This window comes from Myxine glutinosa, chromosome 1, assembly GCF_964187855.1.
Source record: "Myxine glutinosa chromosome 1, kmMyxGlut1.1, whole genome shotgun sequence".
Lineage (NCBI taxonomy): Eukaryota > Metazoa > Chordata > Myxini > Myxiniformes > Myxinidae > Myxine > Myxine glutinosa.
In genome coordinates this window covers 315,261,818-315,274,942 of record NC_136261.1, presented here as the reverse complement: position 1 = coordinate 315,274,942, position 13,125 = coordinate 315,261,818, and the positions used below count along the sequence as shown (strand labels likewise).

General features: G+C 41.5%; 1 protein-coding gene across 7 annotated transcripts in view; it reads right to left on the bottom strand.

The window, feature by feature from the left end:
• The window catches only part of LOC137440265 (nuclear factor 1), a 409,428-nt gene that overhangs the window by 6,999 nt on the left and 389,304 nt on the right, over window positions 1–13,125 (bottom strand). For all 7 annotated transcript variants that reach the window (XM_068136582.2, XM_068136589.2, XM_068136569.2 and 4 more), the window contains one exon: window positions 1–1,173. This exon is cut by the window's left edge and continues 6,999 nt beyond it. In XM_068136582.2, the coding sequence (XP_067992683.1) occupies window positions 1,156–1,173 (18 nt within the window). In that variant the 3' untranslated portion in view covers window positions 1–1,155. The remainder of the gene's footprint in view (window positions 1,174–13,125) is intronic.

Here is a 13,125-nt window from a genome sequence, read left to right as displayed (position 1 = left end):
ATTAAAAATCTAAAAGATGGAGGGTGCGAGTGCAATGTTTGAGAAGAGAATGAAAGGGTGGGTAAAGGTAAGGAATTAAAAATCGAAAAGATGGAGGGTGCGGGTTCAATGTTTGAGAAGAGAATGAAAGGGTGGGTAAAGGTAAGGAATTAAAAATCTAAAAGATGGAGGATGCGGGTGCAATGTTTGAGAAGAGAATGAAAGGGTGGGTAAAGGTAAGGAGTTAAAAATCGAAAAGATGGAGGTTGCGGGTGCAATGTTTGAGAAGAGAATGAAAGGGTGGGTAAAGGTAAGGAATTAAAAATCGAAAAGATGGAGGGTGCGGGTGCAATGTTTGAGAAGAGAATGAAAGGGTGGGTAAAGGTAAGGAATTAAAAATCGAAAAGATGGAGGGTGCGGATGCAATGTTTGAGAAAAGAATGAAAGGGTGGGTAAAGGTAAGGGCGAAGTTCTCTAATCTCAACGAATAACTACTGCTGAGTAACACAAATGTTTTAGTTTCGGAAGTAGAGGCTCATAATTGATAAAAGCAAGTCAAGGTGTATATGGGAACATGCCAAATAATTTACCCTGCACCTGACTGAGGTGGACCAGGGACATGCATGTTTTTGCATATATGATTGAATGGTATATGATGTGTCAAATACTGTGCACAGTTGTCAAATCAAGACGATACTTTCTTGAACGTCCTTGATTTTGCATCATCTGCTAAAAGCACTTTGTTGAGAACAAAAGGGGGGAAATGTAGGAGCTGTTGAAATAACAAAAAAACTATTGCCACGGCCGATTGCTGAAGTTCTCATCGATATATATATAAGAGAGCCAAATGAAAGGCTTCAAAAAAAGAAAGATAACTAAAAACTTCGTGGGAAAAGAAGAGAACGCCAGCGCTTTCCATTGAACGCATGCTGCAATGCAGCGATGGGTGTGCGCAGCCATGGGCAGCTGCGAGTGTGCGCTGCCGCACCGCGCATGCAAGCGGCCTGTACAAGGGCAGCAGGAACATTCTGCCGTGCAGGCAGAGCGTGCCGGTGGTGGTGTCTGGGGCAGCTGGCTGATGTTAGTTCCCTCCGTCCATGGAGAATACTCTGTTGCATCTCCTTTGTTCCTCCCATACCTCCAGCGAGAGAGTTCCATCAGTGGGCCAGTCCAAGGTTAACCCAGGTACCAGGACTGCAAAAGATGAAAAGAAAAACGGGCACATTACATAACACCAATCCCATTAAAGTACACCAATGTCACCAGTAATCTCATCAGAGTGACAGTCTTTCCAAAGGATTCTCACTCTCCCACCAGGAGTACTTGGTGGGTTGCCGGGCTCTCGATTTTATACAAGCTTACATCTTACTTTTCTACTCCTGTCCTCTCATACCTCTGCCCTCCCCAAGCCACATCAGGTTGCACGTTTTCCTCAAAAAGCCCTAATCTGATCATGCTGCCAAAGGCCCGACTGGTTGCCTACCCTCCCTCTATTCATTAATCCCCCTTACTCTCCTGATTATGGAATAATCTCCCTGTCTCTGTTTTATCATCCTCCTCGTTTCATTCTTTCAAATACGCTGCCTATCACTACCTCATGCGCTCACCCACACCGACACGATCTCTTTTACACATGCTGATACATTCCCATTGTGTTCTTCCCATTCTGCCATTGTTACTCATTTATGTTATTCATCACTCTATATGGTTTGGTAGTTTATGAACCTGCTGCCCTTTGTCGTTTAACTTCTCCATGAGCCTAGACCCTTGTTTAAAATATATAATCATTCAAACATGAGCTTAAAGGTACATTTAAAAACATCCTCATTGGCTTGAGGAAGCCTGCTGTGAAGCGGGTGAAACATCGCCTGAGACCGGGTCTGCACTTGCATATTTGCTCAAATTTGCAGAGTAGATCTAGTTTTTAGCTCACCTGGAACGAAGTTCAGGAGAGCTTATGCGATGGCGTGTTGCCTGTTCGTCCGTAACCACTCGAAATTTCTTCTCCGAAACCGCTGATGGGATTGCAACCAAATTTGGCACAAATTCTATTTGTTGTGTTGTGACTATAGTTTGTTCACGGCATTAAAAAAAACTGGGGTATAAGAGGGTTCACCGGGGTCAAAGTGGATCCAGGTTTGACCCCCCCAAAATAGGAATTTGCTTTTTCCTCTGAAACTACACACACTATTTCGATGAAACTTGAACACAACCTTCATCACCCGTGAAGTACCGAAGATTGTTCACGAAATTAAAAAAAATTCTGCCCCTTTGGGGGTTTACGGGGAATTGTCCCCCAAAATAAGCATTTGCTTTCTTCTCAGAAACTACACACTATTTCGATGAAACTTCACCACAACCTCAATCACCTATGATGTACCAATGTTTGTTCAAGGCATTTAGAAAAATTGGGGTCTTATGAGGTATGAGGTATGGGGTTGGGGATGGAGGGCTTGCCCTCCAAAATAGGTATTTTTTCCTTTGTTTGTTTCAAGTCTTATGATTTATGATTATGTTAGTATGATTCTACATGCTGCTCTGTCTTCGAGCAACCACTGAAATTGGTTTAAAATACCCTTAGTCGGTGCAGTATACTGTTTATTCTACAAGGTGAGCCCCAGGGGTATTGCCCCTATGTTTACTTTCTGGTTGGAAGCACCTTCTTTCTTTAAAAATGAACAATCCCAACTGCCCCAATATTTTACCATACATATATAATTACAAGTATATATAGCGCCCGTCGTATGTTGCTTTCTTCTCAGAAACTACACACACAATTTCGATGAAACTTCATCACAACCTTCACCACCCGTGATATATATATATATATATATATATATATATATATATATATATATATATATATATATATATATAGTATATATATATATATATATATATATATATATATATATATATATATACACATATATGTATATATATATATATACATATATATATATATATATATATATATACATATATATATATATATATATATATATATATATACATTACATACATACACACACAGTCACGTGAAAAAGTAAGTACACCCCATGTAAAGTTTTGACTTTTTCAACATATTTCAACATACAGCTATTTGATCTTCATTTCAACAATATTGATAGAAAAAGGTGATATAACATAACAAATATCATGAAACATTTAAATATTGTAGTCCATTGTATAATTTAAATAAACATAAATGCAAATTTCGCATGTGGAAAAAGTAAGTACACCCCTACATTTATCACTACTTCAAATACCTAAAATTAGAAACGGGTGCACCAGCTCAGGTGCAAATGATCAGAACATCGTTAGAGAGGATCTTGGAGGAAGAACCACCCTCAGAGGCCATTTTTCCCTGCAAAGCAGGGGTTGGCTTTTTTCTGGCACCATGGTCCCCTTTTTGAAGCAATGTTTTACGGCCGGATGCCCTTCCTGCCACCAACCCTGTTAGTCGACTCTTGCGACACACAGGGAATTACCAGTGAACTGGTACTCAATTTGCCGACCTCGGAAGGATGACAGGCTGAGTCAACCCCCCTGGCGTTAATTCAGCGATCGACCGGGATTCGAACCCAGGATCCTAGGATCCCAAGCCGGCACCCTAACCACTCAGCCAACACCAGGCTTAGAGAGGATTTGGAGGAACGTGTCTTATTTAAACGTCAGACATTTCGTTTGGTTTGCTCTTTGTTGTTGAAGTGTGCGGCGTCACCATGCCGAGATCAACAGAGCTCTGTGAGGCCTTCAGAAAGAAGGTTATAGATGCCTACGAATCTGGGAAGGGATTTAAAAAGATCTCCAAACAATTTGAAATCAATCATTCGACTGTCCGGAAGATCATCTACAAGTGGAGAAGATTCCAAACAACTGCCAACTTGTTCAGGCCAGGCCGCCCCAGCAAGTTCAGCCCGAGAGCAGACCGCAAGATGCTGAAAGAAGTCTCTTAAAAACCCCAGAATGTCATCACGGGACCTACAGGTAGCTCTTCCCACTGTTGATATCAAAGTGCACGAGTCTACCATGAGAAAGAGGCTGCACAAATTTGATCTACATGGGAGGTGTGCCAGGAGGAAACCTTTGCTGTCCAGAAAGAACATCAGGACAAGACGAAAGTTTGCCAATGAACACCTCGGCAAAGACCAGCACTTCTGGAACAATGTGCTCTGGACAGATGAGTCAAAGGTCGAGCTATTTGGCCACAGTACCAGAAGACATGTTTGGCGAAAACCAAAGACAGCATTTGACCACAAGAACCTGATACCAACTGTAAAGCATGGTGGCGGAAATATTATGGTTTGGGGCAGCTTTGCTGCATCAGGGCCTGGGCAGCTCACCATCATAGAATCCACATTGAATTCTTAATTGTACCAGAGGCTGCTTGAGGATAATGTGAGGCCATCTGTCGGAAAGTTGAAGCTCAACAGAAGGTGGACCTTGCAACATGACAATAACCCTAAACATACCAGTAAATCCACCAAGGAATGGCTGAAAAGGAAGAAATGGAGGGTTCTGGAATGGCCAAGTCAAAGCCCGGATCTAAATCCCATCGAGATGTTGTGGGGGGATTTGAAACGAGCTGTGCATGCAAGAAACCCCTCAAACATCGCACAGCTGAAAGAATTCTGCATGGAGGAGTGGGCGAAAATTTCTCCCAGTCGATGTCAGAGACTGGTCGACAGTTATAAGAAACGCCTACTTGAGGTTGTTTCTGCCAAAGGGGGCAATACCCCCTATTAGAGCCAAGGGTGTACTTACTTTTTCCACATGCGAAATTTGCATTTATGTTTATTTAAATTATACAATGGACTACAAAATGTAAATGTTTCATGATATTTGTTGTATTTTATCACCTTTATCTATCAATATTGTTGAAATGAAGATAAAATATCTGTATGTTGAAATATGTTGAAAAAGTCAAAACCTTACATGGGGTGTACTTACTTTTTCACATGACTGTATATATATATTATATATATATATGTATATATATATTAGAAGCCATATATATATATATATATATATATATATATATATATATATATATATATATATATATATATATATATATATATATATATATGTATAGCCATGAGACAGCATAATGTATTATATGTTTTTCAAACTCATTGAAAAAAAACAAGTAAGCAATACTTCCTTCCAGAAAGAAGAAAACACAATGAGACTTTAACAAAGGAAGATGCTACATTCCTGTGGCATGTCCACAACCAATGTATTTGATGCTTTATACTTAATTCATGGTTTTAGTTATAGTGGAGTTTACAAGAAAGCTCAGAGGTAGTGTTCGCTTTTGAGCTATCTAATCTGGGTTCAGTTCTCACGATTATGAACTGTCATTCTGGTGCTTTACGGGTAGGGCAATATATTAATGAGTGTACGACCCTTTAGGGGACATCTTAATTTGTGCCACTCTTTTTGATGGGTATCATGTCAGCTTGCATTCAAAGGTAGATGATAAAGACCGAGGATGTCTCCTATAAAAACTGGCCAGATTTTAGCATTTAGAAAGGACAGAGCATGGACAAACAGCCATAGGTTGGTAACCATTGTGCAGGCCCCCTCAGATGAACTTTGAAAGTATGTGTGAACTAACTTTAAAAGTACTATATAAATAAATATATATATATATATACTGTATATTTAATACTCCGACCAAAGACGAATGCCATGACGTCACCAGATTATCTATAATTTGGTACCAACTCTGCATATCTCGAGTAAATATTAGTGCCTGTATATAAAATTTATCGAATACTGAAAGATCGCGAATCTCGTACATGCCAGGGCACATGAATATGCTCATAAGTCGGTTATTGAAACCTTCAAACAATGACAACCGGGCATTTCTCGTCCCCAAGGGTCCCGTCTAGTCAAATAGATATGTTTTCGGTGGAAACACTGATGAGTATTTATGAAATGGGTCCCTGGTTCCCACACTACCACAATGGGGTCTGATCTCGACTTAATGTGTTGTAGGGTTTGACCAGTTTCTCACACACACACCACAGAATCTTGTTTCTCACAGTCTGAGAGTCCTTTAGGTGCTTTTTTGCAAACTCCAAGCGAGCTTTCATGTGTCTTTCACTGAGGAGAGGCTTCCGTCTGGCCACTCTGCCATAAAGCCCAGATCGGTGGAGTGTTGCAGTGATGTTTGTCCTTCTGGAAGTTTCTCCCATCTCCACACAGGATCTCTGGAGCTCAGCCAGAGTGACCATTGGGTTATTGGTCATCTCTCTTACAAAGGCCCTTCTCCCCCGATTGCTCAGTTTGGCCGGGCGGCCAGCTCTAGGAAGAGTCCTGGTTGTTCCAAACTTCTTCCATTTAAGAATTATGGAGGCCACTGTGCTCTTGGGAACCTTCAATGCAGCAGAATTTTTTTTGTGGGCTTCCCCAGATCTGTGTCTCGACACAATCCTGTCTCTGAGCTCTGCAGGCAGTTCCTTCGACCTCATGGCTTGGTTTTTGCTCTGATATGCATTGTCAGCTGTGAGACCTTATATAGCGTCACCCTCATAACAAAAGTGCCTCAGTCATTTTTTGGCCATTTTGAGATTTTCTGCCTAACTCACTTGTTTTATCATTTGTGACACCTGTAAAAATGCCCAAGTCATTGTTAACTTCCTGAACCACTTTATGTTAATCTGCCTTAGTCCGCGGTGTGATTTCAACAGATTTGTTCTTGACTTAGGCAATTTTTTCACCCTCTCAAAATGGCCGACGCTCACATGGTGAAGTTGTTAGGGTAGGGTAGGGTTGTTAATAAATAAATAAATAAATTAATTAATAAATACTCATTGATGTAAATTGCAGCAGTTTTTTGCCTTTTTCTCCAAACTGCAAAAAATGACTTAGGCACTTTTGTTATGAGGGTGACGATAGACAGGTGTGTGCCTTTCCAAATCATGTCCAATCAATTGAATTTACCACAGGTGGACTCCAATCAAGGTGTAGAAACATCTCAAAGATGATCAAGAGAAATGGGAGGCACCTGAGCTAAATTTCAAGTGTCATAGCAAAGGGTCTGAATACTTATGTAAATGTGATATTTCAGTATTTTCTTTTTAATAAATTTGCAAAACTTTCTCAAATCCTGTTTTCTCTTTGTCATTATGGGGTATTGAGTGTAGATTGATGAGGGAAAAAATGAATTTAAACGATTTCAGCATAAGGCTGCAACATAACAAAATGTGAAAAAGTGAAGGGGTCTGAATACTTTCTGAATGCACTGTATGTCTGCACCAACAGCCCACTTCAACCGGCTTTTTACCAATCTCTCCATCCGGATCATCTACACACTGATCTCCTCCCTCAACAGTTCACCTGCAACCTCTGTTGTTGTCTCTCTGTCAGTGCCACTATTTCAAGACTATGATTGTAGGCTGGTATCAGACAAGACACTAAAAACTTTCCCTTTTCTTGAAATATGTCGGTCTGCCATTACTTCCTCCATCCTCCTCCACACATTCGCACCCACCTGAATCCTCGTTTGCCCCTCTGCCTTCAAGTTACCATCACCAGTTCCTCCCAAGTACTCAAACCTATTTCCATGTCTGATCTCCTTCCCCTCGAACCTGATATTAATTTCCTTTCTTTGCTGCCCGATCCACATCACTTCAGTCTTCTCCATACTCATCCTCAGTCCATGTTTCCAGAATTCCTCCTTCCACTCCACCAGTATCTCATGCATCTCCCACTCACTCTCCACCACAACAGCCAGGCTGAGTCAATCCCACCTGGTGTTAACTCAATGGCCGACCGGGATTCAAACTCAGGACCCGAGGATCCTAAGCCAGCCACCGTAACTGTAAAGCCAACACTCGGCTTCATTTAGGTCGAGATTAAAGATTTGAATATCATGAGTAATATTTGAAAAATAGAAGGTCATTCATTGTGTGCTGGTTCCTATCAAAATTCTCTGCTTGTAGTTGGCTGCACAATTAGCCCTACCTGCATCAATATGGTCACTGGGATATGGCACAGGCATGATGGAAAAAATGGCCGTAACCTGTGCCTTAAGTAATTTTGTAATAGTTATCCCATTTCGCATTTTAGAATGTCATCGATAATCCACTAAACAGGATAACCGTATTCACAGTGAATACCTTGTAACAAAAACAAGTACCGTCAAATCAAAACAGCTAGAATACTGTTTCAAGGGTTTCTGCCCGACCGTGATAACGTTTTGGAAACATTCAAAATATTATATGAATGAGATACTGCATTTATAATAGTCCAAGACCCCAAAAGTCGGCTTATATTTAACAAGACCGATAGCCTAACAACGACGTAGCCAGGCTTTTATCTGCTGAGTGGAGGATCTGCTGCCTCCTGTCATGTGACCAGATCCTCAGCTCTGATTGGTGGACGTTTGTGAGGGACATACATACACCGGACGGACAGACAAACACTGTTCCAGACGGCATTGCCCTACGGGCTACGCCGTAAAACTATGGCTGCCGAACCACGTGACTGATGACTTGATATAATTATTTTCTTGACCAATTTATTCCTTGATCACGCTCAAGAAATTTCATACTGATCAGATCAAGCGTTCGACGTGCCGATTTATGATGTCATAATGAAGGCGCCTATGACATCATCATTAACATGTTATTCCCCATGGGGAGTACTTTACAATGAGGTACCTTTCAATTTTTTTTCCCATGGAGCGGTTTCGGAGAGAGAGGTGCAAAGTTTATCGGTTTTTCCGAGACGGCGCCCGTACCACGTGACTTGTGATGTCATAATTATCATGAAAATCCCACAGGAGGAGGCGCTCCTATGGTGAAAGTTTTGTGTCAATCCGACCAACGGTTGCAGAGAAACAACGGAATAAACCTGCAAAATGCCGGCGGAAGGAACTTACATATAAACAGACAGATTCCAGACGGCATTGCCCTACGGGCCACGCGATAAAAACAAATTTATATATTGTCTTCGTAACTACACATTCCCAGTGTATATATTGAAATGCATTTTTTTAATGTGGGCACATCTTGGACTATTGTATCTCGTTTGGGGAACTTTTTGAATGCTCATTGCATTTTCTGAGCCACTGTTATCCGAAGAAGCCTGGACAAAATCACAGACTGGTCAAACAAGTGGAACATGTCTTTCAATCCTGACAAATCTCACTCTCTCACTTTGTCTCTCCGAAAAGACCGACTGGACAACCCTCCCATCCACTTTCTCAACAATCCTCTCCAAGAAGTTCTGTCGCTCAAGCTTTTGGGTCTCACTATCTGCCATGATCTTTCCTGGGAAAACCACATTTCCAAGCTGGCCTCCAAAGCCAGTCGCCGACTGGGCATCCTCCATCGTGCGAAGTCCTTCCTTGGCACACCTGAGCTCCTCACCACATACAAGGCTTTCATCCGCAGCTCAATGGAGTACTGTTCTCCCCTATGGGCCAGTGCTCCTGCCTCACACCTAGCTCGGCTTCACGCTGTCGAAACCAAAGCTTTCAGAATTATTGGAATCTCCCACGATGAAGCTATCTCTGAGGGCCTTTCACTCACTCACCGCAGGCAGGTAGGTGGTCTTTCTGTCTTCTACCGAATCCTCTCTGGCCTTGCACCCCCAGCTCTGTCTGTGCTCTGTCCCCCAAATATTCCTACAGGTCACACAAGATCTGCCAGGAACCCTCTTATGGTTAAACTGCCAAAATCTCGGCTCTGTGCTCACCTTCACTCTTTCATTCCCCTTTTCTCCCGCCTCTGGAACAAACTCCCTCACTCCCTTCAATCCCACTCCTTCATCCAGGTCTTTAAAACAGCTGTTCACCACCATCTCTTATCTTCCCCCATCCAAAACCTTGATCTTTTCTACCCCCACTAATTTCATCCCAGATCCACTTTTTTGAAATACCAACTTCTTTCCTGGAAGTCCTTGCAGTGTCCATATGTTTTATACCTCTCCCACCTTCCCCCAGCCTTCTCCCTCCCACAGATCTCTCGATGTCCCTGCTCTCAAATGTTGTGTTTGTGTCCTTCCCCCTTTCTCCCTATCTTGTCTACCGCTCCCCTTATTGTATGTTTTATGTGTCGGTTTGACTTTTTGTGTGATTAATGTTAGCTCTTTCACGAGCCTCGATCTTGTATACAAAAAAATAAAAAATAAAAAAATATATAAAAAATGTCGAAAGAGATTCTGCTCAAAGTGCATTCTGGTTATTTCCTACACTTGGAAGGGTCAGATAAGGATAGGGTCAAATCCTTGTGAACCAGACATTCCTGCTTCGATATACACCGTGGCATTTGCCTTTTAGTATCTGCACTTTTACTTATAATAAAAGAAAGATCAATGTTTGACAAAGTATCAAACAGCATCGAACAACGTTCATAAAAGTTTTCATAATCCTGTGATCAAATGTCCTTGGAGCAAGGGAAAACGTTTTACTCTTCCTTTTGTGAGCGCTACTTTTTCCTTCCATATGAATAATGAAGAACTCCCAGACACCTCGCGAACGTTTTAGCTCAAAGTGATGGAGTCCAGGGAATACAGCTTTCTAAGCCTCCTGCCACACTACTGTCTGGCTGTAGTTGTTTGTTTACAATACCCAATGAGCTTATAGTATTATTATTACATTAGAGCAAACAAAAGTTGATACCCTTCCCTTATTACAGATGAACATTCTGAGGAGGAGTTGTTGGCTTGTTTGGCCACGAAGCATTTGCTCCAATAAACAAACAAGAGGACGTCATGCGTAGCACGATACTTGCAAAATCCGCCCTCCCCCAAAAGTTTTCCAATGATACATGATGGCCTATGTTGACCTTTTGGCCTATGGTGACCTCAAAAATACTTGGTGGTTGAATTCAGTAACCAGATATGCAAGTCCTCTTCAAATTTCACATCAATTAGATGAAAATTTGGATTTTAGAAATGTGGCCTATGTTGACCTTTTGGCCGATGTTGACCTCAAATATACTTGGTGGTTGAATTCAGTGACGAGATATGCAAGTCCTCTTCAAATTTCAAGTCAATCGGATGAAAATTGAGGATTTTAGAAATTTGGCCTATGTTGACCTTTTGGCCTATGTTGACCTCAAATATAATTGGTGGTTGAATTCAGTGACCTGATATGCAAGTCCTCCTCAAATTTCAAGTCAATTGGATGAAAATTGAGGATTTTAGAAATTTGGCCTATGTTGACCTTTTGGCCTATGTTGACCTTTTGGCCTACGTTGACCTCAAAGATACTTGGTGGTTGAATTCAGTGACCAGATATGCAAGTCCTCTTCAAATTTCAAGTCAATTGGATGAAAATTGAGGATTTTAGAAATTTGGCCTATGTTGACCATTTGGCCTATGTTGACCTCAAACATACTTGGTGGTTGAATTCGGTGACCAGATATGCAAGTGGTCTTCAAATTTCAAGTCAATCGGATGAAAATTGGGGATTTTAGAAATTTAGCAAATTTGGTGACCTTTGGCCTATGTTGACCTTTTGACCTATTGACCCCAAAACAATAGGCTTCTTGCTTTTGACCAACTCTACCACTTGGTGACGTTTGGTGAAGATCGGTTGAAAATTGTGACCTGTAGGCCGGTGACAAACAAACAAGCAAACAAACAGACAGACAGACAGACAGAGTCACAAACACAACCGACCAATATACTTGAAAAATCTTCGATTTTGCAAGTAATAACTCAGCTATGTAAGTAATCAGAATTAAACAAGTGTGATGCATTCAGTTGGTCTCACATCATATATGCCCCCCAGTGAATATACCAAAGGCTATTTGCTTGAACAGACATTGGGAAGCCCCCTAGAGAATCCCCCTCTTCACCTATTCTCTACGTAAATGCCAAAGCGAAGCTCTGCATGCGAAGCACGTCCTCGATTCCCACAGGGAAGCAGACGAGCCTTGGCAAACTGCTGCCGTCTTTCCATCTCTCCATGCCAGGCCCATAAAATTACTCGCTCCTCCGCCCACTATCTGTCACCCCCTCTCTCATTTCTAATCCACTTACCAATCAACCTCTTCAGCTTTTGTTTGCATCTCCTGGTTTCTTACTCTGCAAGCTTCTAAAATCCCCCACACAAATCTCGGTACCTTGTTCCCTGGCTCGCACCAAACCATTGTTTACAAGAAATATTGCCTGTTCTTACAATCTTATAATTTTGTCCCTGCTTCTACTAAGCATCCGGCTCTCAGAGTAACTGTGAAGGCCTTACCAGGATGCACACTGTGAATACTAATACTTTTCTTTGCTAAAACTATTTACATGACTTGTTTATGTAAAGGGAATGCATTCCTTTCTGCAATTTTAGTTTACTATTCTTCATTTTGTTATAATTTTGGCATTGTTATCCCACGTGCGCGAAGTGAAAAGCGGGGTTAAGCAATTGGTTCACTTTGTCTATCTTTCTGTCTACAGACGTCAGTCTGTGATCGAGAAGCTACTTCATTTCAATTGAATGTTATATATATATATTTAACACTAATTGGAACTCGAATCTGCAGTGAAACAGGAAGGTTGCTGTTTTTTGGGACGTCCTAATGGAACGTGTAAAATAAGTTGGTGTAAAATACGCTGCATCAACAGCGAAAAACTTACAATTTTTTTTTTTTTCATGTACGACCTTTAAAATCTTTATTTATGTAAATTCAATTGTACAGTTTTTATTTTTTAAGCAACAATAAAGTCCAAAAGCACAAGTATCTCTGCCCCCTCTTAAGCATGAACCAAGATTAAGTTGCTTATGGGCCACGATAACTAGTAGTGGTCCACCATACATGCTCCCCTCACGCCCAACCAGGCCAGCACAAATGTTTCAATCACAAAATTCTGAAATGTGACATATATATATATATATATATATAAGCGTACACTGGATCAGCACGTTGTTGCGTCCTTGGACAACTCCTCAGCACCATCCCAACACACACCACTGTGTGTGTTACGGAATGAGGTGTTTTTATGGCAGCCGGAGTGTAAATCCTGCCACCAACCTCCTTGAGAAAGGACCCAGTACCCTGGTACTCATTTAGCCAACCTAGGAAGGATGAGCAGGCTGAGTCAACCCCACCTGGTATTAATCCAACAGCTGAACAGGATTCTGAACTCAGGACCTTAGGACCCCAAGCCCGCCACCCTGACCATTAGGCC